General features: G+C 45.5%; 3 protein-coding genes and 2 long non-coding RNA genes across 20 annotated transcripts in view; 3 read left to right on the top strand and 2 right to left on the bottom strand.

Annotated features, from left to right (window-relative positions):
- Positions 1-2,316: 2,316 nt before the first annotated feature.
- The window catches only part of cspg5a (chondroitin sulfate proteoglycan 5a), a 69,223-nt gene continuing 48,269 nt past the window's right edge, over positions 2,317-23,270 (bottom strand). The window contains exons 4-6 of one of the 8 annotated variants that reach the window (XM_049584798.1): positions 17,025-17,103; positions 11,443-11,499; positions 2,317-3,318 (exon numbers count right to left, since the gene is read on the bottom strand). In XM_049584798.1, coding sequence (XP_049440755.1) covers positions 3,151-3,318; positions 11,443-11,499; positions 17,025-17,103 — 304 coding nt within the window. In that variant the 3' untranslated portion in view covers positions 2,317-3,150. Of the gene's footprint in view, positions 3,319-5,469; positions 5,980-11,442; positions 11,500-16,946; positions 17,104-23,270 lie in introns of those variants that run through there. The other 7 variants (XM_049584799.1, XM_049584802.1, XM_049584796.1 and 4 more) reach the window with 7 other exon arrangements.
- LOC125893860 (histidine-rich glycoprotein-like) lies at positions 5,965-10,293 on the bottom strand. Of its 5 annotated transcripts, none has more exons than XM_049584809.1 (3): positions 9,384-10,293; positions 9,205-9,239; positions 5,965-9,144 (listed from the first exon to the last, which is right to left on the bottom strand). In XM_049584809.1, exons 1-3 carry the CDS (start codon positions 10,246-10,248, stop codon positions 9,028-9,030), a joined length of 1,017 nt encoding a protein of 338 aa, XP_049440766.1. In that variant the 5' UTR covers positions 10,249-10,293; the 3' UTR covers positions 5,965-9,027. The 5 variants fall into 5 exon arrangements, with proteins under 5 accessions (XP_049440766.1, XP_049440764.1, XP_049440761.1 ...); XM_049584807.1 differs by having other exon boundaries at positions 9,297-10,292; XM_049584804.1 differs by having other exon boundaries at positions 5,965-9,239; positions 9,297-10,293.
- On the top strand, positions 10,330-11,436 carry LOC125893861 (30 kDa salivary gland allergen Aed a 3-like). 3 transcript variants are annotated; one of them, XM_049584812.1, is made up of 2 exons: positions 10,330-10,804; positions 10,850-11,436. In XM_049584812.1, the coding sequence occupies exons 1-2, from the start codon at positions 10,715-10,717 to the stop codon at positions 11,015-11,017; spliced, it is 258 nt and encodes an 85-aa protein (XP_049440769.1). In that variant the 5' UTR covers positions 10,330-10,714; the 3' UTR covers positions 11,018-11,436. The 3 variants fall into 3 exon arrangements, with proteins under 3 accessions (XP_049440769.1, XP_049440768.1, XP_049440767.1); XM_049584811.1 differs by having other exon boundaries at positions 10,835-11,436; XM_049584810.1 differs by having other exon boundaries at positions 10,330-10,819.
- Positions 11,917-13,099, top strand: LOC125893865 (uncharacterized). 2 transcript variants are annotated; one of them, XR_007449932.1, is made up of 5 exons: positions 11,917-11,973; positions 12,204-12,273; positions 12,484-12,583; positions 12,644-12,733; positions 13,004-13,099. It is a non-coding gene; the product is annotated as an uncharacterized LOC125893865 (long non-coding RNA). The 2 variants fall into 2 exon arrangements; XR_007449931.1 differs by lacking the exons at positions 12,644-12,733; positions 13,004-13,099 and adding an exon at positions 12,844-12,950 and having other exon boundaries at positions 12,484-12,543.
- On the top strand, positions 13,195-16,730 carry LOC125893864 (uncharacterized). Of its 2 annotated transcripts, none has more exons than XR_007449930.1 (3): positions 13,195-13,243; positions 13,604-13,663; positions 13,754-16,730. It is a non-coding gene; the product is annotated as an uncharacterized LOC125893864 (long non-coding RNA). The 2 variants fall into 2 exon arrangements; XR_007449929.1 differs by lacking the exon at positions 13,195-13,243 and adding an exon at positions 13,286-13,313 and having other exon boundaries at positions 13,574-13,663.

Here is a 23,270-nt window from a genome sequence, read left to right as displayed (position 1 = left end):
TAGACAGGTAATTCAAGCTGATGTTTTAAAATCATTTTGGCTTCATGTTTGCAACTACTTTTCCCTCTCGTCTAAGTTCCAGTGACGGCTACGTTTACGTGCTAACGTTATCCTAGGCTTGGCTAACGTTATCCCAGAGCTACAGCTAAATGGTTAGCCTAGCCTACAGCCTAATCTGTTGATTCCTCTTGCGCTGCTGCGAAGGCTGCCGCCCTCTCCTCCTCCTCTTTCCTCTGAGTAGCCGAGACACACCTCTTCGCCTGGCCATTCCTGCACCACCTCTACCCCCTCGCCCCTTCCTCTCCCTGGTCTTCCTCCTCTCCCTCTCCCTCTCCCTCTTCCTCCTCTCCTTGTGTCCTGTGGAAGAACACTCTGGAAACGCATATATTATAATCGTACCAACCTATATTTGCTGCGCTGTCCCGTGACTATCACATAAAACCTGTTATTTTAGCATTACTGTGCTAATGCTCGTGTTACAAACACAATTAGAGATAAAACAGTCCTAACATATATCTCACAGATAACCTATATCTCACTGGTAAGCTATAACATATCGTAACATGGTTTAGATTCCTAAATAAATATTCCCCTCGTCGCTAGATACTCCTGAATAACTCGAAATACTCTGCTGTCTGTGCAAGGCTTTTTGTCCTACGAGGCCACCGTCACTTACCCAGCGCAGCGCGCCTGCGCTTCACCAACTGGGTGTGACCAGGCGGATTTTGTAAGTTTGGCACACCGTGCGCCTGGCGCAGCTACTCCTCTTTCCCACCTCCGTCCCTCCTACCTGCGCAAGTCAGAAAGAAGGAGGAGAGAAGGCGTGGAGTGGGTTTTACACACATCACACCAATCAAATGAGCCGCTCTCCTCGCCCTTAAATGCACCGCGTGAAGGCGTAATGACAGTTTACTCAATTCGCCATGGCAGAAGAGAGCAGCAGCGTCAGACGGCCAAACTTCTCCCAGGAGGAAACTGATGTTTTGGTCTGGGAGGTCCAAGCTCGCAGTGTCCGAATATACAGAACTGCGAGCAGACCTCCACGGGCTGATGATGCAAAGGTAGCCTGGGAGGAGGTCACCACAATTGTAAATCAATGATGCATTTCTCTCGTGTGCGCGCTCTCTCTCTTTCTCTCTCGCAGTCTCACTCTGTTTCTTTTCTTTTGACTTTTCTAAGATGGCAGATGCTGAATATATACTCCCTATCTGATGCTGTGGCTGTTTGTGGTTGGCTGAGAGGGATGTGAACTCATCAGTTTGCAGCTGTGTTAATCAAATCAGGTTGGGTTTCCATTACGCATGCCAAACGTGCCAAACGGTGCCAATCCCCTTTGATCTGACATCAGATGTGATGGGACAGTCGATATAGAGATACATTTATGTGCTGATTGCAGATAGTTGCATTGAATAGTGTTTTTTGTGGGTATTTATTGCATCGTTAATGTGCCTGATATTCTGGAGACCTGCCTGTGAGGTTTTGGTGACGTGTGCGCACTGTCCGCCGGTCAGCCAAACTTTGGCTTACACCTGCTGCGCTCCGCCTGCACTGACAGTAGACCTGGTTTCAGCTGGCGAGCTTTTAGCGCACCTTCGGCAAAGCCTTTGGGCACGAAACTGTCACTGCGCCAAGCTGAATCTGTCGACACCGCCCCCTGCTGCGCCGCCACGCTCATCTCAATGCACCTCGGTCTGCCAAACTACCAAACTGAGCACGCCTCGGGTTGCACTGCTCGAAACTAGCTCTGCGCGGTGTTCGCCACCCTGCTCCACCCTGTGCTGCGCCGGGAAACTAGAGCCCTGAGGCTTTAATCAAATGGTGTCAAAGTTCATCTGTATTTGTGTGTGTGTGTGTGTGATGGGGGAGATGCAGTAATGAGGTGTAAGATGCTGTTTTCAAAGCCATGCAGAGAGTGTAGGAGTTCAGAGGGATAAAGGAGGAACACAAAGGACGGTTGGTCATGTTAAAAAGTTTTATTTCAACAACTATCTGAATCTTGTTTGTTTGTTTGTTTATTCTGTATTCTGAAGTCCCAAAAAAGTACAAAAAAAAATCCCATAAACAAGTACATCAAAGGATTAGAAATCACATCAATGAAAGCAAAGACATGTGGTGTTTGTTTAGAGTCGATCAATATTTAAACACACTCACTTTATTAATCAGACAAACACTGAACCTCTCACAAGCTTTTTTTTTTTACATGACGTTTTAAATTCTGAGGGATTTTTTTCTTTTTACAAAATACACCGATGCAGGTAGGGGGAGGGGCCACGTGTGTGTGTGTGTTTATATAGACGTGTGTTCTCATCTTCTCACTGTGTGTGTGTGTGTGTGTGTGTGTGTATGTGTGTGTGTGTGTGTGTGTGTGTGTGTGTGTGTGGTCAAACACAGACGCTTCGTCACTGATTCCTGTGTAAGACACTGATGAGAAAAACCGTTCACTTCCTGTCTGAATGTAGAGCCAAACCAAGATGTTATTTTACTGGTGATACAAGGTGTTTCACTGATGGTGTCAGTTTATTTTGAAAAAACCTGTCTGTATCTCACGAGCACTTTTTGTGAAAAGAGAAGTTTATTTTGAAAGGACAGGCGTGAACTGTCATGGCGTCAAGACGCAGGAGGAGACTCAGTGTGTCACATGAACACGTGACAGTCCAGTGACGAAGCGCCAACGAGTTGGGAGTGAGCACGTGTTGTTGTGTGTTCACAAAAAAGTGTGTTCATGTTCTCACTGTGTGTGTGTGCAGGTACGAGATCAGGGAGAGTAGAGTGACAGCAACGAGGGGGCGGGGCTGCAAAACAGGGGCGTGACTAGATCGGGGGGTTGCATGGCGGCAGCAGGGTGAGGCTGGTGGGGGAGGGGTGGGGGGGTTAACTCTCAGCAGGGGCATTGGCGGCGGCAGAGGTGGAGATGCTGTAGGTTTTTGGCGGCGGCCAGGGCCGCTCGGTGGCAGTGTTGCCGTGTCGGAGACGGTTGCAGACTGGGTTGGTTGGCTGGTACGTTGGCAGGCAGGCTGGTTGGTTGGTTGGTAACCGGTCAGGCACACTCGGCAGCGGACGGACAGACAGACAGTGGGGAGGGGTTTGGGGGCTCCCGCTGCCGGCGCACCTGGTGGTTTTGGGGTTGCTGGAGTTGTTTTTGTTTTGTTTTCACATCATGTTGTTCTGCAGTGAGTTTACCTCCGACGAATTCTCCTCGCCCAGCACCTTGTGGTTCTCGTGTTTGGGGGTCAGAGAGTTGTGGATGTTCAGGGAGTCGTCCTCCTTGGGCGGGGCCTTCACCGGGTCCTCCAGCTTGTTCTGGGAATTAGGATCATCCTACCCAGGGAGGGTGGAGGAGGTGGAGGTAAAGGAGGAGGGGTAGGGGCAGAAAGTACAGTTAGAACACAACAACACTTTCATGTTCAGAAGCTGCCGATCGCTGGAAACATTTACTTTACAACTCTTTGTCAGATTCAGAGTGACTTCAAACTGAGTTCATCTTTGTTAATGGAAAAAACAAACAAACAGATCGTCACATCCACCCTGGACGAGTCTGCACCATCCTGGACGAGTCTGCACCACCTGCCTAACTCCAGCTGAAGACGTCTGTCATTAATGCAGAAGTCTGTTACTTACCTTTAACCTGTATTCACAAACATATTCTCATGTTTGCTTGTGCAGATGTTGTTGAAAAAGCGAATGTTAAAAACATGAGGTCATCAAAGTCTCTGCTGATGAAGACTCGTCCAATGGAGATGGATGGATGTTCCTGTCTGATGATGGAAACAAAGATGAACTCAGATCTTTGGTTTCATGCACTCCAACAGATTTTCATGCTTTAAAGAACCGCCTTAGTTTCAGCTCCTTAACTACAAATCTCTATGTTTGTTTTCTGAAGCTACTCGACAGTTTCACATCTGAGGATCTATTCTTCCTGCTGGTTTCCATTAATTTCTGAACACTGACTCTTCAAACTGGAGCTGAGTGACAAACCCAGCCAGGATAAAGGCACACGCTTTTGTGCTGACTCAGGACGTCTCCATGTCCCAGCTGGATGAGGACATCTAACTGGCCTACTGTCCTTGTCCCAGTATACAAGCATGGGAGGGGAATCCATTTATTGAGCCAAGTATGTGCGACTCCTCTACGATAGGTGGAGATATGCCCCCTTTCAGCTTGTTAGTATTGGACCTTTTTCCTGTTGACCTATTACGTCACAGACCAAACAATGGACAAACAAGTTAGCTACGGTTAGCTAGCAGCTAACTGCTACCATGGTGGACAACTTTACAGCTCTGTACATTTGGTCCGTCCAAAAAGTCACGGCTCTGGATGTAGATTTCTCCATGTTGTTACCGGCTTCTTCTTCTCTTACACATTTAATGCTATTGGACTTCCGGGTCAAAGCCCGGGGCGGAAACTGTGGAGCATGCTCAGAGCGCCTCGGCCAGTTTGGGTCTGATTGACTGTATGCATGCAGGAGTCACATGATCTGGGTGTGTTAAGGCCCATTTATGCTCAACGTTAAATACGGAAACCGTGGGGGCAGTGTTGTTGTCACTACCTGATACGTAGCTCTAGTGAGACACGAAGAAGAAATAACAATTCAATTTCTCTCATCGGCAGTACTAGAGAAAAGAATTCTCCGTCCTCCAGTCGCAATGTATTTAACAGCCTCACCGACCACCGCGTCCTACAACGCTGCCTCTGTTTTTGTCTTTTATGCAAGAGGTACATCATCAATATCTCCACAGCAGTCGCCATGTTTGTTTGTGAGTTTGTTGTTGTCATAAACTTTTGACGCTGGGCTGCCTCCTGCTGGATATATTGGTTAACATCCATGCCAACGTAAAGGGCGCATGGAAGTATGTGGGCAGTGACGGTAACATCGTTTGAAACGGATGTATACATTTTCATACGTAAAGGGAGCATAAATGAGCCTTTAGTCCCACTGTGACAAATTCACTTTAGGACCAATGCACTCACACTAACATGTTTACATGGATTTTAAATAAATCTGTTTTCTCTGTTGTCATGGAAACACACTGACTGTCATAGTTTACAGGGGCACTTTGACACATTAATGTTATTATTAATACTGGTGACAAATCAAAATGTCTTTAATGCTGTAACTTTATAACGATGTATAAAAAAATCTGCAGATATGACGGAGCAGATTCAGATCGCAGATCTTCAGAGTGTAGAAGAGAAAAGAGGGGACACACTCAGCAGTGATGACACATCAGATTAGTAGTAAAGGAAACACTGACGGTTCTTAAACAGAAACATCAAATATTAAAACTGAACCATGTTTTTACTTCAGGTCAGTTTACTCTTCATCATCATCATCATCTTCATGCTTGGCTGGATGTCATGTTTGGTTGAGGAGATGGACAGGTGAGCTGCATGGGCAACCCCCCCACCCTCCCACCCCTCAGGCAAACCAGGAAGCACATGCACATCCACATGCAGGACCCCCCCCCCACTTCCTGTGATGGTCGCTCATGCAGATCGCCCCGTCTCTTCCTGCTTCACCTCCTCACTGGTTTTGTCTCAAACAGACACACAGAGAGAAATTAAGAGTGAAGCCTGTCTGATGATACATTCAGGTACCACCGTCACACACAGACCCGAACTATTGCTGCGGGCAAAAACAACAACGTGTTTTAAGAGCTTCATTTAATTTATCTGGATTTAATTAAGGTCAGAGGGACAAATCGATCCTGGAGTCCATTTTAACTCTGTTTCCAGCCTATTATCCCCATTAATTCTGCGTGACATCATCGACCCTGACGCTCCTCTTCATCACACACACACACACACACACACACACACACACACACACCCTGAGGCTCCGCCCTGACAGGATATTTGAACAGTGAGAACATTTACCGGCTGCACGGCTGCTGGTTAGATAGTAACCTCCGGCAGGACATGTGGATACGTCACTTCCATGGTGACGGGGTAGGGGCCCTCTGTCCGCCCGTCAGCGTGAAACTGGAAAATGTTTTGGATTTGTTGGATTTCATTGGTGTGTATTGGAGGAGGGGGGACGGGGGCGTGGAGGGGGCACAGAGTAACGAGAGCTTTAGAGCGGGTGTCATGTTTTGGGGAGTAGGAACAGAGATAAACAGGGCTCCGATGATGATGATGATGATGGTGAAGGAGGCACATGGACAGATCCTAACTTTGTCTCTCAGGTGCTTATTGATCGACGTCAGCGCCAACAGTTTTCATGTTAAACAATCAGAGTCGACGTGTCAGAGTTGTTTCATATCCTGATGTTTCATGTGGTGTTGTTTCATATCATGTTGTTTCATGTCATGTTGTTTCATATCCTGGGGTCCGTTTCACAAAGCAGGTTTAGTGAAAACTCAGAGTCTGTTAACCTTGAAATGAGGGAAACTCTGAGTATTCCGTTTCAGAAAGGGAGGTAACTCAAACCAGAGAAAGAGGGGTAACTCTAGCCTGTTTCAGAGAGAGAGGTAACTTAAGCTCTCGGTCAGTTACCGTAGTAACAGACTCTATGAACCTAACCTGGTCGGGACCAGGTTTTTCTCAATGAGCCTCGAGTTTCTCTCTGTCTCCGCCCTCTTTCAGAGCCACACACTCCATTTGATTTCCTCATTCAGTCAGTCAGCAGGCGAGTTTTGGCGTAGCCTAGTTCTGCCATCTGTCATTTAAAAATCATTAAAGAAATCAGAGTCAGTATATTAGAAGTCCATCAGGCACAGTAGGTGGCGACTTTTTTCACTAACATGGCATGTCCTTTTGATAACGATCCCGTGGATGAAGGTGCAGCATTACTGCGCAGAGAATTAAATATTTGTCGGGAGATGGTTATCAGACTGCGCATAGATGTTCTAGCATTTCCACACAATTATCTTTTTGAGCTGTACCGTTTCACGTCACAGTCCATCATCTACACACACAACCTAATCCGTCCTTACATTTGCAACATTACCAATCATAGTCATGCTCTCACATCCCAGCAGATATTGTGTGTTGCGCTGCGTTTCTTTGCAAATGGAAGTTTTTTGTACAATGTCGGAGATGCTGAGCACTTGAGTAAAGCAACTGTGTGCAGGGCGGTCAGAAAAGTGTGCTGGTTTTACGGCATCTGCCTTCTTTCTGTTGGCTGAGTAGAAGTCTGTGTTAGTTTAAATAGGCTTAATTATTTAACAGAACATGATATAGATGAGAAGACATTTATGTGTGTGAAAACAGCATTATGTTGGGGATAAAACAACTGCACAGTCAAACAGCCACTTAATATTTACTTTACAATGTAAAACATGATCAAAATGAGGCACCCCCATGATATTATGCCAAGGTCTTACCTGTTTGAACAATGTGTTTACATTTCATCCTAAACTGCTGCCAAGTGCGCCTCTCCCCCGCGGGATTGCACCTAAATGAAATAAATTAATAGGCTACCATTCAAGACCCGAGCAGCAATGTTCTCCCACACCGTCTCCCTCTCTTTTGCAGCTGCAGCGGTGTTGCACTTCTTTTTGAAAACGTGTTCAAACTCACAGTATGAGCGCATTAAGATTTCTAATTCTAGTGGGGTGAAAAACGCAGCTCTCTTCCGCGTTGCCCCGAATCGGGGCTCCATTGACGCTGGCTTTTTATAGTTGTGGTGCACGCGCTTAACTCCAAGTGAAACTACTCCGAGTTGATTAAACTGATTCAAATCAGCTGTTCTGGAACTGGAAACTCAGAGTTTCCTATCTCAGAGTAGATCAACTCAGAGTTCAGGATTAGACTCAGAGTTTGTTGAACCTGCTTTGTGAAGCGGACCCCTGATGTTTCATGTGGTGTTGTTTCATATCATGTTGTTTCATATCATGTTGATTCATGTCATGTTGTTTCATGTGGTGTTGTTTCATGTGGCGTTGTTTCATATCATGTTGATTCATGTCATGTTGTTTCATGTAGCGTTGTTTCATGTGGCACTGTTTCATATCATGTTGTTTCATGTCATGTTGTTTCATATCATGTTGTTTCATGTCATGTTGTTTCATGTGGTGTTGTTTCATATCATGTTGTTTCATGTCATGTTGTTTCATGTCATGTTGTTTCATATCATGTTGTTTCATGTCATGTTGTTTCATGTGGTGTTATTCCATGTCATGTTGTTTCATGTGGTGTTGTTTCATGTGGCACTGTTTCATATCATGTTGTTTCATGTCATATTCCATGTCACGTTGTTTCATGTCATGTTGTTTCATGTGGTGTTGTTCCATGTCATGTTGTTTCATATGGTGTTGTTTCATGTGGCACTGTTTCATATCATGTTGTTTCATGTCATGTTGTTTCATGTGGCACTGTTTCATATCATGTTGTTTCATGTCATGTTGTTTCATGTCATGTTGTTTCATGTGGCACTGTTTCATATCATGTTGTTTCATGTCATGTTGTTTCATGTGGCACTGTTTCATGTCACATTGTTTCATGTGGTGTTGTTTCATGTCATGTTGTTTCATGTCATGTTGTTTCATGTGGTGTTGTTTCATGTCATGTTGTTTCATGTGGTGTTGTTTCATGTCATATTCCATGTCACATTGTTTCATGTGGTGTTGTTTCATGTCATGTTGTTTCATGTGGCACTGTTTCATATCATGTTGTTTCATGTCATATTCCATGTCACGTTGTTTCATGTCATGTTGTTTCATGTGGTGTTGTTCCATGTCATGTTGTTTCATATGGTGTTGTTTCATGTGGCACTGTTTCATATCATGTTGTTTCATGTCATATTCCATGTCACGTTGTTTCATGTCATGTTATTTCATGTGGTGTTGTTTCATGTCATGTTGTTTCATGTGGTGTTGTTTGATGTCATGTTGTTTCATGTGGCACTGTTTCATATTATGTTGTTTCATGTCATGTTGTTTCATGTCATATTCCATGTCACATTGTTTCATGTGGTGTTGTTTCATGTGGCACTGTTTCATATCATGTTGTTTCATGTCATATTCCATGTCACGTTGTTTCATGTCATGTTGTTTCATGTCATGTTGTTTCATGTGCTGTTGTTCCATGTCATGTTGTTTCATATGGTGTTTTCATGTCATGTTGTTTCATGTGGCACTGTTTCATGTCATGTTGTTTCATGTGGTGTTGTTTCATGTCATGTTGTTTCATGTGGCACTGTTTCATGTCATGTTGTTTCATGTGGCACTGTTTGATGTCATGTTGTTTCATGTGGCACTGTTTCATATTATGTTGTTTCATGCCATGTTGTTTCATGTCATGTTGTTTCATGTCATATTCCATGTCACATTGTTTCATGTGGTGTTGTTTCATGTCATATTCCATGTCACATTGTTTCATGTGGTGTTGTTTCATGTGGCACTGTTTCATATCATGTTGTTTCATGTCATGTTGTTTCATGTCATATTCCATGTCACATTGTTTCATGTGGTGTTGTTTCATGTGGCACTGTTTCATGTCACGTTGTTTCATGTCATGTTGTTTCATGTGGTGTTGTTTCATGTCATGTTGTTTCATGTGGCACTGTTTCATGTCATGTTGTTTCATGTGGTGTTGTTTCATGTCATGTTGTTTCATGTCATGTTGTTTCATGTGGCACTGTTTCATATTATGTTGTTTCATGCCATGTTGTTTCATGTCATGTTGTTTCATGTCATATTCCATGTCACATTGTTTCATGTGGTGTTGTTTCATGTGGCACTGTTTCATATCATGTTGTTTCATGCCATGTTGTTTCATGTCATGTTGTTTCATGTCATATTCCATGTCACATTGTTTCATGTGGTGTTGTTTCATGTGGCACTGTTTCATGTCACGTTGTTTCATGTCATGTTGTTTCATGTGGTGTTGTTCCATGTCATGTTGTTTCATATGGTGTTGTTTCATGTCATGTTGTTTCATGTGGCACTGTTTCATGTCATGTTGTTTCATGTGGTGTTGTTTCATGTCATGTTGTTTCATGTGGTGTTGTTTCATGTCATGCTGTTTCATATTATGTTGTTTCATGCCATGTTGTTTCATGTCATGTTGTTTCATGTGGTGTTGTTTGATGTCATGTTGTTTCATGTGACACTGTTTCATATTATGTTGTTTCATGCCATGTTGTTTCATGCCATGTTGTTTCATGTCATATTCCATGTCACATTGTTTCATGTGGTGTTGTTTCATGTCATGTTGTTTCATGTGGTATTGTTTCATGTCATATTCCATGTCACGTTGTTTCATGTCACATTGTTTCATGTGGTGTTGTTTCATGTCATGTTTTTTCATGTGGTGTTATTTCATGTGGTGTTGTTTCATGTCATGTTGTTTCATGTGGTGTTGTTTGATGTCATGTTGTTTCATGTGGCACTGTTTCACATTATGTTGTTTCATGTCATATTCCATGTCACGTTGTTTCATGTCATGTTGTTTCATGTCGTGTTGTTTCATGTCATGTTTCATGCCGACACCTTCTGGAGGGATCAGAGCAGATCTTCATCATGATGATGATGTTCATGAGGATTTTTCGGAACCTGCTCTTTGTACAGTGTGTTGTGTTCACTGACCTGCTCTGTGTAGAGTGTGTTGTGTTCACTGACAAAGAAAAACTGTCATATTATGTGCCTGTGTGATGTCACTGTGATGTCACAGAGTGACTGATTGCAGCCTGGGTCCTGACCCTGATGGTCTCAGTGTTTTGATTCTCTTCGTGTTAAGGATAGTATGAGCGTTTCCACATGTATGTGATTTTTAAATGTACACTGGTGAGGTGGACACTGGTCAGGTGGATACTGGTCAGGTGGATACTGGTCAGGTGGACTCTGGTCAGGTGGACTCTGGTCAGGTGGACACTGGTCAGGTGGATACTGGTCAGGTGGACTCTGGTCAGGTGGACTCTGGTCAGGTGGACACTGGTCAGGTGGACTCTGGTCAGGGGGACTCTGGTCAGTTTGACTCTGGTCAGGTGGACTCTGGTCAGGGGGACTCTGGTCAAGTGGACTCTGTGTCCATCTGTCTGTCTGAGCTGATTCAGCGTCCACAGCAGTGGAGACACTGAGGACAGAAGACTGAGGACACTTCAGCTTCACATCGTCTCTGAGAGACTTTGTTTGGTCCCTGGTGTGAAAAGACCTGAACTCTGTGTCTGTCTCTGACTGACACTCAGATTTCACTCTGCTGAGCTGTCTGTCATTGTCTTAATGGACACTGAGGTCAGAGGTCAGTGAACATCTCACAGAAAGACCTCATTCAACTAATTCAGTCCACTGAGACACGTTACTCAAGTCTGACAAGGGACGCAACATGTGTGGACCTGTCTCTGATGAGGACGTCATGTTTCTTTTCTGATTTAAGGGGGCGGGCGTGGTAGTGGGCGTGGTATTTAGGGAGGGGTTTAGGGCTCAGATTGGTTCAGAGAAGATGATTGACAGGGCCACAGTAACAATGAGAGAAGGGGGGCAGGACTCTGGGATCAGGCCTTACCTCACAGTCGGACTCCTCTTTGGTCTTACACTCCCAGGTGTATCTGCTCATGGTTTTCTGAGGGGAGGGGGACGGGCAGAGGGTTATAAAGGTGTCCTCAGAGAGAGACAGGTAGAGACAGGTAGAGACAGGCAGAGACAAGCAGAGATAGGTAGAGACAGGCAGAGACAGGTAGAGACAGGTAGAGACAGGCAGAGACAAGCAGAGACAGGCAGAGACAAGCAGAGATAGGTAGAGACAAGCAGAGACAGGCAGAGACAGGCAGAGACAGGTAGAGACAGGTAGAGACAGGCAGAGACAAGCAGAGACAGGCAGAGACAGGCAGAGACAGGTAGAGACAAGCAGAGAGAGGCAGAGACAGGCAGAGACAGGTAGAGACAGGTAGAGACAGACAGAGACAGGCAGAGACAGGCAGAGACAGGTAGAGACAGGTAGAGAGAAGCAGAGACAGGCAGAGACAAGCAGAGATAGGTAGAGACAGGTAGAGACAAGCAGAGATAGGTAGACACAAGCAGAGACAGGTAGAGACAGGTAGAGACAAGCAGAAACAGGCGGAGACAGGTAGAGACAGGTAGAGACAAGCAGAAACAGGTGGAGACAGGTAGAGACAAGCAGAAACAGGTAGAGACAGGTAGAGACAAGCAGAAACAGGCAGAGACAGGTAGAGACAGGTAGAGACAAGCAGAAACAGGCAGAGACAGGTAGAGACAGGTAGAGACAGGCAGAGACAGGCGGAGACAGGTAGAGACAGGTAGAGACAGGTAGAGACAAGCAGAAACAGGTAGAGACAGGTAGAGACAAGCAGAAACAGGCAGAGACAGGTAGAGACAGGTAGAGACAGGCAGAGACAGGCGGAGACAGGTAGAGACAGGCAGAGACAGGCAGAGACAAGCAGAGATAGGTAAAGACAAGCAGAAACAGGCGGAGACAGGTAGAGACAGGCAGAGACAGGTAGAGACAGGCAGAGACAGGTAGAGACAGGCAGAGACAAGCAGAAACAGGTAGAGACAGGCAGAGACAGGCAGAGACAGGTAGAGACAGGTAGAGACAGGTAGAGACAGGCAGAGACAGGTAGAGACAAGCAGAGACAAGCAGAGACAGGTAGAGACAGGCAGAGACAGGCAGAGACAAGCAGAGACAGGTAGAGACAGGCAGAGACAAGCAGAGACAGGCAGAGACAGGTAGAGACAGGCAGAGACAGGCAGAGACAGGTAGAGACAGGCAGAGACAAGCAGAGACAGGCAGAGACAGGCAGAGACAAGCAGAGACAAGCAGAAACAGGCAGAGACAGGTAGAGACAGGCAGAGACAAGCAGAGACAGGCAGAGACAGGCAGAGACAAGCAGAGACAAGCAGAAACAGGCAGAGACAGGTAGAGACAGGCAGAGACAGGCAGAGACAGGTAGAGACAGGCAGAGACAGGCAGAGACAGGCAGAGACAAGCAGAAACAGGCAGAGACAGGCAGAGACAGGTAGAGACAGGCAGAGACAGGTAGAGACAAGCAGAGACAAGCAGAAACAGGCAGAGACAGGCAGAGACAGGTAGAGACAGGCAGAGACAGGTAGAGACAAGCAGAGACAAGCAGAGACAGGTAGAGACAGGCAGAGACAGGCAGAGACAGGCAGAGACAAGCAGAAACAGGCAGAGACAGGCAGAGACAGGTAGAGACAGGTAGAGACAAGCAGAGACAAGCAGAGACAGGTAGAGACAGGCAGAGACAGGCAGAGACAGGCAGAGACAAGCAGAAACAGGCAGAGACAGGTAGAGACAGGTAGAGACAGGTAGAGACAGGCAGAGACAGGTAGAGACAAGCAGAAACAGGTAGAGACAGGCAGAGACAAGCAGAGACAGGCAGAGACAGGTAGAGACAGGTAGAGACAGGCAGAGACAGGCAGAGACAAGCAGAGACAGGCAGAGACAAGCAGAGACAGGCGGAGACAGGTAGAGACAAGCAGAGACAGGCGGAGACAGGCAGAGACAGGCAGAGACAAGCAGAGACAGGCGGAGACAGGTAGAGACAAGCAGAGACAGGTAGAGACAAGCAGAGACAGGCAGAGACAGGCAGAGACAGGTAGAGACAAGCAGAAACAGGCAGAGACAGGTAGAGACAGGCAGAGACAGGCAGAGACAGGCAGAGACAGGTAGAGACAGGCAGAGACAGGCAGAGACAAGCAGAGACAAGCAGAGACAGGCAGAGACAAGCAGAGACAGGCGGAGACAGGTAGAGACAAGCAGAGACAGGCGGAGACAGGTAGAGACAAGCAGAAACAGGTAGAGACAGGCAGAGACAAGCAGAGACAGGCAGAGACAGGTAGAGACAGGTAGAGACAGGCAGAGACAGGCAGAGACAAGCAGAGACAAGCAGAGACAGGCAGAGACAAGCAGAGACAGGCGGAGACAGGTAGAGACAAGCAGAGACAGGCGGAGACAGGTAGAGACAAGCAGAAACAGGCAGAGACAGGTAGAGACAGGCAGAGACAGGCAGAAACAGGTAGAGACAGGTAGAGACAGGCAGAAACAGGTAGAGACAGGCAGAGACAGGTAGAGACAGGTAGAGACAGGCAGAGACAGGTAGAGACAGGCAGAGACAGGCAGAAACAGGTAGAGACAGGTAGAGACAGGCAGAAACAGGTAGAGACAGGCAGAGACAGGCGGAGACAGGTAGAGACAGGCGGAGACAGGTAGAGACAGGTAGAGACAGGCAGAGACAGGCAGAGACAGGTAGAGACAGGCAGAGACAGGCAGAGACAGGCAGAGACAGGTAGAGACAGGTAGAGATAGGTAGAGACAGGCAGAGACAGGTAGAGACAGGTAGAGACAGGTAGAGATAGGTAGAGACAGGCAGAGACAGGTAGAGACAGGTAGAGATAGGTAGAGACAGGCAGAGACAGGTAGAGACAGGTAGAGACAGGTAGAGGAGGAGGACAGATAAACAGAGTGATGTCAGCTGATCTTGTCTCAGCTGTTACAGTCAGTCAGAGGATGACAGCGTCTTTTTCTAACACGGTCAATAAAGTTTGGGTATTTGAGCTGAGGATGTCCTGCGTCCTGTCATGGACACTGGGGGCTGTTAGGCTGGGGGACCTGAGGTGATCGGATTTATTAGCAGGAGTATTTTGGGGACGTTGGTGAGTCGATGTGGGCTTCAGTTTTTGGTCTTTGGTTTGGGGGCTTGGGGTTTGTTAGAAAATAAACCTGAAGAGTAGATGGAAATAAGTTGTTTGTTTTAGGACAGGAGGACAGACTGTGTCTCACATGGACACTGTAGAGGACATCATGTTTTTCATGTTTTAGGACCAACGTTTTTTGAAATTTGAAATATGGGATCAAATCTGACTTCTGTTTTATCACCTGTGACCTATCTGTGTTCATCTGATTGACATGTGAATGACCCACAGATTCAAGTGAACCAATCAGACACCTGAGATTCACTTGAACCAATCAGACACCTGAGATTCATGATGTCACTCAGATACTGGTTGACTCTCTTCAGGTCTCGGAGCTCCAGGTTCAGACTCATTAATAACACAGAGGAAACTGAAGCGAACAGTTTGATGGTTTGGAGACAAACACAGTGACGTTTCTTTGGTTTGTAAAATATCTGACCAAACGCAGAATAATAAAAGTCTCAGAAACCAAGTTTCATTTTCATAATTAAAAAAGTTATCAAATAAAAAACGAGTCAGTGAATCAGGTCATTTTTCTGTGAGCTCATAAAGAAAACTATTGTTACTGCGCTCCCCAATTAGTCAATCAATCAGTCAATCAATCAATCCATCATATTCTGTGGAGCCATATTACCCTCCATGTTTACCGCAATGTTTGTTAACCTGCCGTCTCCTGTCCTGTCGTATCTGACTCGTTGCTACATTTTAGATGGGGTCACGTTACCGTACTCGAGGAGACCACACGACTTCCTGTGCATCACTTCCTGTGTTGTAAACACGAGCATACAAGTTTGAACATAGCCAGTAACGGTGTTTTTGGCTCAATACTGCCACCCATCTGTCCGTCAGGTGAACAGCATTAAAGTGGCGGCAGAACAACGCCTTCATGTCCATCTTTGACTTCAGCAGGGTCCTTTAAAGGAGCGGTGTGTGAAAGGTTCACTGACAGTCTGTAAATCCGACACACAGCTCCTTTACATCTGCTAAAACAAACCGTTAAAGTTTTCCAAACACTCTTCAGTCCAGTGGACAGGTGGAGATTCTGGGTGGTGTTGAGTTGGGAGGTTGAGATTTTAGAGATGTTGTTAGGAGGTAATGATGGATGTATTTTGGGATGTTCAGTGTGTAGGCGGTGGGGTTAAGATGAGTCACCTCTGAAGAGATGAGATAAGTCAATGTTGAAATGAGACTGATAAAGAATCAATCAGCTGCTTTACTTTTAGAAGACCTACGGGTGGAGTTAGAGGGTGGTACCACATCTGAAAAAGACTCAAACAAAACAAACTCTACGTCAGTCACTATGACTACTCATGCTGCTACAATAATGACATCACAGGTTAGTGAGTCACCTGTCTGTTGCATCTCAGATGTTTATCCTGTTCACCATGTGTCACAAAGGTCCCTCACCTTTATCTTACCTGTTAGTGACATCACAATGACCCAATCACCCCCCCCCCCCCCCAGGATAAACAGCAGACATCTTGTGAAACGCTGATAAACAGGAAGCGAAGCAACGCTGCAGTGGCTGACATGACCACCAGGTGACGCATGTTAGTGTCAGAGGAGGTGATGGGAGAGGGGGGTGGGCGGTCTCGCAGCCGAGGATTGTGGGAGGAGTTTCCTCTGGTTTGGTGACTGGTGTCAGGGTGTTTGTGCTGCATCTGCTCCTCGGTCTAAACACGTGGTGGACGTGTTGTTGAACACGTGTCAGTGTCAGAGGTCATACCAGCTGACCTGTAAAGGGTTAGAACACACCTCAGCTCTGAATGTGTGTGTGACGTTCAATAAGTGCTAAACCGCAGGAACTGAATCAATAAACACCATCAAACTATCAGACCTGACAGCCACTGGGTTGCCATGGAAACAAGCTGCAACAGCTCAGTCGTACATGCAGCGAGTGGTCGACACGGCGAGGACAAACACCAACATTAAAACTTGAAGGTTTTGTCTCAGGTCTCAGATGAACAGGTGACACACATGTTTATATTAACATATATTAAAATATATTTACTGAAACCTGCACCCAGCATTTCTACAGCCTGAAGATAAAGATGCGTAGCTGGACGAGTTCACTGAGCTCAGAAGGTTTATATTATAAAACCTGTGTGTGTAACTTCCTGTTTCCTGTTTCCTACGAGTCAGTGTCAGATTCACCACTTCAGGAAACTCCCGTCATCGATCCTTGCAGTTTGACCCCGCCCACTCCTCCTCAGCACCTCGTAGCATCAGAGAAGAAGAATACTCATGCCCATGCATCGAGGGGGGGGGCAGGGGTCCCAGGGGCGGGGTTTGGGGGGGGGGGGGGATGCAGAAAAAGGGGTGAGAGAACCACGTTACCTGACAGATAATGTTATCATAGTAAGCCAATGCACGGGCATGAGGGACGTTAGGAGGGGTGTCGCACAGTTTCCTTACATTTGGGTGGGAGCCCTCAGCGATGGTGGACAGCGAGAAATTATCATTGTGCTGCTCCGAGGAAGGCCGGTACTTACTGCTGGGGGAGACGTGAAGAAGCAGAGAGGAGGAAGATGTTGAGAAATGAAGGAGCAGAATAAAGGACATTTAGGAGAACAAGAAAAGGACAATGTAAAAAGAGATGGGAAGGAGAGATGGAAAGGAGAAGAGGACAAAAGGAAAAATGAGACAAAAGCAGAAGGTATTTTATCTGATGCAACAAAAAAACCCAACTAACCCTCTATGATGAAGATCCTCATCATCACCATCCTCATCATCACCATCACCATCCTCATCATCACCATCATCACCATCACCATCATCATCACCACCAACATCATCATCATCATCATCACCATCACCATCACCATCATCATCACCATCATCACCATCATCATCATCATCATCACCATCATCATCATCATCATCACCATCATCACCATCATCATCATCATCATCATCACCATCACCATCATCATCATCATCATCATCACCACCACCACCATCACCACCATCATCATCATCACCATCATCATCATCATCATCACCATCATCATCACCATCATCATCATCATCATCATCACCATCATCATCATCACCATCATCATCATCATCATCATCACCATCATCATCATCATCACCATCATCATCATCACCATCACCATCATCATCATCATCATCATCATCACCATCACCATCATCATCATCACCATCATCATCATCATCATCACCATCATCATCATCATCATCATCATCACCATCATCACCATCATCATCACCATCACCATCATCATCATCATCACCATCATCATCACCATCATCACCATCACCATCATCATCATCATCACCATCATCATCACCATCATCACCATCACCATCATCATCATCATCACCATCATCATCATCACCATCATCATCATCATCATCATCATCACCATCACCATCATCATCATCACCATCATCATCGTCATCATCAGCAGCGTTTCCTTCCTTTCTTCCTCTGAGACATTTGAATCTGATGATGACTCTGACAGTTTCCCTTCTTTTGTGTGAAACGTCATAACAAACCTTTACTGTCATGTCTTGTGTTTCTCATCTCGCTGCTCTTCATCATATATTTACTTATAGTGGTCATGATGTACTTCCTGTGTGTCTGATCTTCATGTGAGCGTCCATATTTAGGATTCATGAATGCTGTGACAGGACGACAAAAGACGAGGTGATGATGAGACCGGGATTATCTTCATCACTTGTGATCTCAGAAACTTCCTGGATGTCTTGCTTGGCGTCTTGCAGCTCAGCTCTGTCCACAGGTGAAGCCAACAGGAGGTGAATCAGGCTCGCCATGTTCAGTCTTTGTGCTAAACTAGTACATTAGCCTGCTGCTTCCTCAGGTTTTACATCTGTTTCATTTCATGTCACATCTGAGTTCACGCTCCAACACAGTGTTTCTACTGTTCATTTTGTGATCGACACAAATAAAGAACCATGAGAACATCACATACATGCAGCGTTATAAACCTGAGGACACTGAACACTGAACAGTTCATTGTGAGAATCAGACGTCGTCATTTAAAACCAACACTTTGTTTTATTTCCAACATTAATATCATCACGTTTGATTAACCCTGAACACATCAATCCAGATTAACTCTGAACACAACAGTCCAGATTAACCCTGAACACATCAATCCAGATTAACTCTGAACACAACAGTCCAGATTAACCCTGAACACAACAGTCCAGATTAACTCTGAACACAACAGTCCAGATTAACCCTGAACACATCAATCCAGATTAACTCTGAACACAACAGTCCAGATTAACCCTGAACACATCAATCCAGATTAACTCTGAACACAACCATCCAGATTAACCCTGAACACATCAATCCAGATTAACTCTGAACACAACCATCCAGATTAACCTTGAACACATCAATCTAGATTAACTCTGAACACAACCATCCAGATTAACCCTGAACACATCAATCCAGATTAACTCTGAACACAACAGTCCAGATTAACCCTGAACACATCAATCCAGATTAACTCTGAACACAACCATCCAGATTAACCCTGAACACATCAATCTAGATTAACTCTGAACACATCAATCCAGATTAACTCTGAACACAACCATCCAGATTAACCTTGAACACATCAATCTAGATTAACTCTGAACACAACCATCCAGATTAACCCTGAACACATCAATCCAGATTAACTCTGAACACAACAGTCCAGATTAACCCTGAACACATCAATCCAGATTAACTCTGAGCACATCAATCCAGATTAACTCTGAACACAACAGTTCAGTACCGGGCTCTGGACATGACATAATCGTTGCGCGACCATTTTGACCGGGGCGACATAGGGGCATAGGGACGGCGTTAGCAGTTAGCGGTGTCTGTAATATCTGCGGTCACGGCCCGTGAAAAAAATATTTTTTTCCAGTGGATGTCTTAGTTACAACATGATTGAGCTAACTGGAGTAGTTTCATGTTGTATCCGACAACGGGAGGCTTTTAACAGATGACGTCCTGATGTTAGCTTTGCTGCTGCTGTTAGCTGTCCCTGTCAGCTGATGCTTTCTAGACATCGTGATTTCCCAAAACTGAATAAATACCACACATAGCAACACAAAACTGCTTTGCTAGCTCAATCATGTTGTAACTAAGACATCCGCTGGAAAAAATATTTTTTTCACAGACCATGACCGGAATCATTACAGACACCGCTAACAGCTAACGGTTAGCCCAGCTAATCTACGATAACCACGTTGTTATTTACAAAACGTCACATCCCGCCTTGAGTATATCCAATCAGCACCAAGTAATCCCCAAGCCCCAGCCAGGAGTTTCTCGGGGCCGTTCTGAGTACCTACTCTGAGGCAGGGACTTGTTTAGCCCCTGTAAAAGTTCCAGAACTCTGTCCTTCGGGGGTGGTTCCTGCGGTGGAGACACGAACCAACGGCCCCAGCCCCGTAAAATTACCCCGAAATTCCTGCGGTGGAAACGGGCCTCTTCTCTCCTTTTTCATTTCTCTCTTCTCCTTCTCTCCTCCCCTCACCTCTCTCCTTCTCTCCTCTCTCTCCATATCTCCTGCTCTCCTCTTTCCTTCTCTCCTCTCTTCTTCTCTCCTCTCTCTCCATCTCTCCTGCTCTCCTCTTTCCTTCTCTCCTCTCTTCTTCTCTCCTCTCTCCTTCTCTCCTCTTTCCTTCTCTCCTCTCCTTCTCTCCTCTTTCCATCTCTCTTGCTCTCCTCTTTCCTTCTCTCCTCTCTCCTTCTCTCCTTCTCTCCTCTCCTTCTCTCCTCTGCTCCTCTCTGAGTCGACCACTTGATGTCTCTGTCAGGTCGAACAGCTGTATGTAGGTCAACTCCTCCCACCTCCCCCCTTCCCCCCTGCCCTACTTTCGGCTGGATCCACCAATGACATCATCCCTTACTCCCTGCTGCTACTGATTGCACCACATTTCTTCATCATCACCATCATCTTCATCATCATCCTCACCATTACCATCATCAACATTATCATCTTCATCATCATCATCACCATCATCATCCTCCTCACAATGATCACCATGGAAACCATCCACCCACCCATCCATCCATCCATCGTCTATCCATCCATCCATCATCTAATCTTCACAATTATAATCTGAGTCAAAAAAAATTCATTTCTAATTAATTAAAATTCATGATGATGTTGACGAACAGAAACTCGTTTTAACATTTATTTGCAAATGGGTCACCTGAGTCCTCAGACTGATTTTTCACTGCACAGATGAATCTAATCTGAATCTGACTAAATGATGTGTGGGATATATGTCTCTGTCCTGTCTCCCTGAGGAAAACACTAAAGTTCATCTTCCTCAGTCTATCCTGAAAATATTTTGTCATGATCAATAATTCCTGAGCTGTGTGGGACACATGTTGGCCATCACTGCTGTAAGCTCCGTCCACTGTATGGAGACTGTCCATGCTCATCTGTGTCACATGGTTGGTTTGCCCATCAGCCTTGTTTTCACACATCAAACATGAAAACATGTTTTCATTCAGAATTCAGAGCTGATTTTAATAAACGTGATGAACCTGAAGGTCAAGTCTCCTCGTTGATCTGACACCAGGTCACATGATCATTAATAACTTCCTGTTAACACGAACCTGGAGGTCGAGTCTCCTCGTTGATCTGACATCAAGTCACATGATCATTAATGACTTCCTGTTAACATGAACCTGGAGGTCGAGTCTCCTCGTTGATCTGTCACCAGGTCACATGATCATTAATGACTTCCTGTTAACAAGAACCTGGAGGTTGAGTCTCCTCATTGATCTGACACCAGGTCACATGATCATTGATGACTTCCTGTTAACAATAACCTGGAGGTCGAGTCTCCTCGTTGATCTGACACCAGGTCACATGATCATTAATGACTTCCTGTTAACAATAACCTGGAGGTCGAGTCTCCTCATTGATCTGACACCAGGTCACATGATCATTAATGACTTCCTGTTAACAATAACCTGGAGGTCGAGTCTCCTCGTTGATCTGACACCAGGTCACATGATCATTAATGACTTCCTGTAAACACGAACCTGGAGGTCGAGTCTCCTCGTTGATCTGTCACCAGGTCACATGACCATTAATGACGTCCTGTTAACAATAACCTGGAGGTCGAGTCTCCTCGTTGATCTGTCACCAGGTCACATGACCATTAATGACGTCCTGTTAACAATAACCTGGAGGTCGAGTCTCCTCGTTGATCTGTCACCAGGTCACATGATCATTAATGACTTCCTGTTAACAATAACCTGGAGGTCGAGTCTCCTCGTTGATCTGTCACCAGGTCACATGATCATTAATGACTTCCTGTTAACAATAACCTGGAGGTCGAGTCTCCTCGTTGATCTGTCACCAGGTCACATGACCATTAATGACGTCCTGTTAACAATAACCTGGAGGTCGAGTCTCCTCGTTGATCTGTCACCAGGTCACATGATCATTAATGACTTCCTGTTAACAATAACCTGGAGGTCGAGTCTCCTCGTTGATCTGTCAACAGGTCACATGATCATTAATGACTTCCTGTTAACATGAACCTGGAGGTCGAGTCTCCTCGTTGATCTGTCACCAGGTCACATGACCATTAATGACGTCCTGTTAACATGAACCTGGAGGTCGAGTCTCCTCGTTGATCTGTCACCAGGTCACATGATCATTAATAACTTCCTGTTAACACGAACCTGGAGGTCGAGTCTCCTCGCTGATCTGACACCAGGTCACATGATCATTCATAACTTCCTGTTAACACGAACCTGGAGGTCGAGTCTCCTCGTTGATCTGTCACCAGGTCACATGACCATTAATAACGTCCTGTTAACAATAACCTGGAGATCGAGTCTCCTCGTTGATCTGTCACCAGGTCACATGATCATTCATAACTTCCTGTTAACAATAACCTGGAGGTCGAGTCTCCTCGTTGATCTGTCACCAGGTCACATGACCATTCATAACGTCCTGTTAACAATAACCTGGAGGTCGAGTCTCCTCGTTGATCTGTCACCAGGTCACATGATCATTCATAACTTCCTGTTAACAATAACCTGGAGGTCGAGTCTCCTCGTTGATCTGTCACCAGGTCACATTATTATTAATAACGTCCTGTTAACAATAACCTGGAGGTCGAGTCTCCTCGTTGATCTGTCACCAGGTCACATGATCATTCATAACTTCCTGTTAACACGAACCTGGAGGTCGAGTCTCCTTGTTGATCTGTCACCAGGTCACACGACCATTAATAACGTCCTGTTAACAATAACCTGGAGGTCGAGTCTCCTCGTTGATCTGTCACCAGGTCACATGATCATTCATAACTTCCTGTTAACAATAACCTGGAGGTCGAGTCTCCTCGTTGATCTGTCACCAGGTCACATGACCATTAATAACGTCCTGTTAACAATAACCTGGAGGTCGAGTCTCCTCGTTGATCTGTCATCAGGTCACATGATCATTAATAACTTCCTGTTAACATGAACCTGTCCCCCACTCATTGTGTCTCAGACGGATCGATCAGTTATTGGTGAGTGTTAAAAGCTGTTGGTTGTTTCTCTGACTGTCACAGTGAACAACAGCAGGTTGGTGCACCGGCAGTCGCAAACACAGACAGGCGGTGACGGTAAAGCTCTGCCCCTCAAATAAAACT

The sequence above is a fragment of the Epinephelus fuscoguttatus genome, linkage group LG8 (genome assembly GCF_011397635.1).
Source record: "Epinephelus fuscoguttatus linkage group LG8, E.fuscoguttatus.final_Chr_v1".
Taxonomy (NCBI): Eukaryota; Metazoa; Chordata; class Actinopteri; order Perciformes; family Serranidae; genus Epinephelus; species Epinephelus fuscoguttatus.
Note: the sequence above shows the minus strand (reverse complement) of the source record. Positions and strands in the feature narration are given on the sequence as shown.